Source organism: Embiotoca jacksoni, unplaced genomic scaffold (genome assembly GCF_022577435.1).
Source record: "Embiotoca jacksoni isolate LCO1_2020_lvr unplaced genomic scaffold, fEmbJac1.0.p SCAF_67, whole genome shotgun sequence".
Lineage (NCBI taxonomy): Eukaryota > Metazoa > Chordata > Actinopteri > Embiotocidae > Embiotoca > Embiotoca jacksoni.
Genome location: NW_027185422.1, coordinates 114,901 through 117,500, shown reverse-complemented (window position 1 = coordinate 117,500; position 2,600 = coordinate 114,901). Strand labels below are relative to the sequence as shown.

The 2,600-nt window shown below is 47.6% G+C and overlaps 1 protein-coding gene across 2 annotated transcripts in view; it reads right to left on the bottom strand.

Moving 5' to 3' along the window:
* Window positions 1–1,648, bottom strand: part of LOC138214104 (contactin-associated protein-like 4) — a 56,661-nt gene extending 55,013 nt beyond the window's left edge. For both annotated transcript variants that reach the window (XM_069175474.1, XM_069175475.1), the window contains exon 1: window positions 1,445–1,648. In XM_069175474.1, coding sequence (XP_069031575.1) covers window positions 1,445–1,529 — 85 coding nt within the window. In that variant the 5' untranslated portion in view covers window positions 1,530–1,648. The remainder of the gene's footprint in view (window positions 1–1,444) is intronic.
* Window positions 1,649–2,600: the final 952 nt, after the last annotated feature.

Sequence of the window (2,600 nt, the reverse complement as noted above, 5' to 3'; positions counted from 1 at the left end):
AGAGGTTTTTTCATGTTTCCACGTCACGTGTCGGTTCTTTGGACTGAAACTCGTCTAAAACGTCTAAAACTGAGATTAAAGCTGAGATCTGAGAAACGAAAACAGCCTTCGAGAGTCAAACCGTTCATCATCCTGCAGAAGCTCAGACATCCCGGTGAATTCAGACGACCAACACTTTTTGTATTTTCATGGCAGCTCGCTTCCATCAAAGTGGAAATATTCAAGATGTCGAGCAGCGTTTCCACTAAATTCAGCCTCGCGGGTTTTAAGAGTCTGAAAAACCTCAGAGACCTCAAACTCGAGTTTTTAACATCAAACTCTGGAGGTGAGCAACTACGGCTGCACGGCGGGAGTTTTTAAAGCGAGAGGTGATCCAGGAGGGAAAGATGGAGACCGGACGGAGGACAGGACCGAGATGCTGTCTCCAGCTCTCTCGGGATTTCAGCGGTCGGCGCGATCGATATTTACAAGCTACTCTTTTGGTATCTTTTTTTTTTTTTTTAAATATCAATAAATACAAAATGTGGGTCGCTGCATCACTTCCAAATGTTTTTATTTTTCCTAGATTTGTCATATTTATGGCAATTAGCTCATAACTAGGACATGTTTTTTTGGGTGTCTTGTCTGTCCCTAAATTCCAAAACATCTTAATTACAATCTCATTGATAGGTTAATAGAGTAATAAATAAATTAATAAAATAATAGATGTCACAGGGAAACTTCCACAGTTGGTCGCTTGAGGTACAATATGAGAATCATTCATGTATTCATGTGAGTGTAATGAACTTTTTTTTCCCTAAAAACTATCATTATTATGAAAAATGACAAACCCATTTGATCTCCCTGCTCCTCTCTGAGGCGGGAAAAGACAGCAGCATCGTCCTGCTTCACGTACCGAACCCCGACACCGACACCGACACCCAGCTTCAGCCCTGGTTCTGATCCAGAAACACTCCCACCTCTCCATCCATCCTCCCTCTCACTGCTTCACTCTCCGGAGTCTGAGCACCAAATCATCCAGAAGCGCAAACACGACACCTCGTTTCATGAAACCGGAGGACAAGTTACCACGAGACACGAGACCTCTGATCCAGAATCAGTCTGACAATCACCGAACACGTCATTCAAATCTTTAATGAATCCAAATGTTACTCTAAGAATAAAGAAATTCATTAAAGACCACTTTAACTCTCCTTTTCACGCAGCGGAGACGCACGAGACGCCGCTGAACATATAACATATTCAAGATCAGCAGTTTTCCAGATTATTAGAGTTAATAAAAGAGTGAAATATGAGAGAATCCCGACAGCAGGAGACCCGTGAACAGAGGAGATGAAGCCCGGGGTTTAACGCCTCCTTCTCCGGGCTCCTCGCGCTGCCCGGACTCCCTCAAAAAATAAAAAAATAAAAAATAAATAAAAATGAAGCGCACAGTCCGCCTCACCTTCTCCGGTGGTCCCGCGCGAGCTGCACAGAAGCAGGAGGAACCGAACGATAATCCCAGCGACTCCTTCAGTCCCCACATCCATGATGAAGGAGGAGAGACACGGACGACCTCTCCTCTCCAGCTCCGAGAGAGATCTCCTCTGACCGGAGAGGAGGAGGAGGAGGGGGAGGAGAGAGAGAGAGTGAGAGGAGAGAGAGGGAGAGGAGGAGAGAGAGGGAGAGGAGAGAGACAGAGAGTGAGAGGAGAGAGAGGGAGAGGAGGAGGAGGAGGAGGGGGAGGAGAGAGAGAGTGAGAGGAGAGAGGGAGAGAGAGAGGGAGGGAGTGAGAGGAGAGAGGGAGGGAGAGGAGGAGGAGGGGGAGGAGAGAGAGAGAGTGAGAGGAGAGAGAGGGAGAGGAGGAGGGGGAGGGGGAGGAGAGAGAGAGAGAGTGAGAGGAGAGAGAGGGAGAGGGAGAGGAGGAGGAGGAGGAGGGGGAGGAGAGAGAGAGTGAGAGGAGAGAGGGAGAGAGAGAGGGAGGGAGTGAGAGGAGAGAGGGAGGGAGAGGAGGAGGAGGGGGAGGAGGAGTTGGAGAGAGGGAGGGGGGGGGGGGCTCAGCGGCGCCGCCTCTTCCTCAGAAAGCTCCTCTTCACCCCGGAGCTCTTTAATAAAAAGCAGTTTCAAAGACTCTGCAGGCTGCTTCAGGCAATAAACCCTGCAAACACACACACACACACACACACACACACACACAAACACACACACACACACACACACACACACACACACACACACACACACACACACAGTATGTGCGTCTTACAGCCTCTTGACTATTCAAACTTTAAATGACTGATCGATGATAAATACCGACATGCAGACGAGACTACATCTTTTTTTTAATTGTGTTTACATTTTGCTGAAAGAATCAAATCTGCAACCTCATAAAAAAGGAGGACCTGCTTTACCTCCTGCTCCACAGACCCCCCCCCACCCCCCCCCCCCCCACCCTCTAAACACAACATCAACAAATAAATAAAAACAAACACTAACAAATAAAACTTGATAAAGTCCAACATCATTGTGGTTTTAAAAAGTCAGGAAGTCTCTGCTTCACGTTTCCGTGATGCTGGACCTCCTTCTGGTTCTGGAACATTTGAAAGATGGAAGTTCTCCAC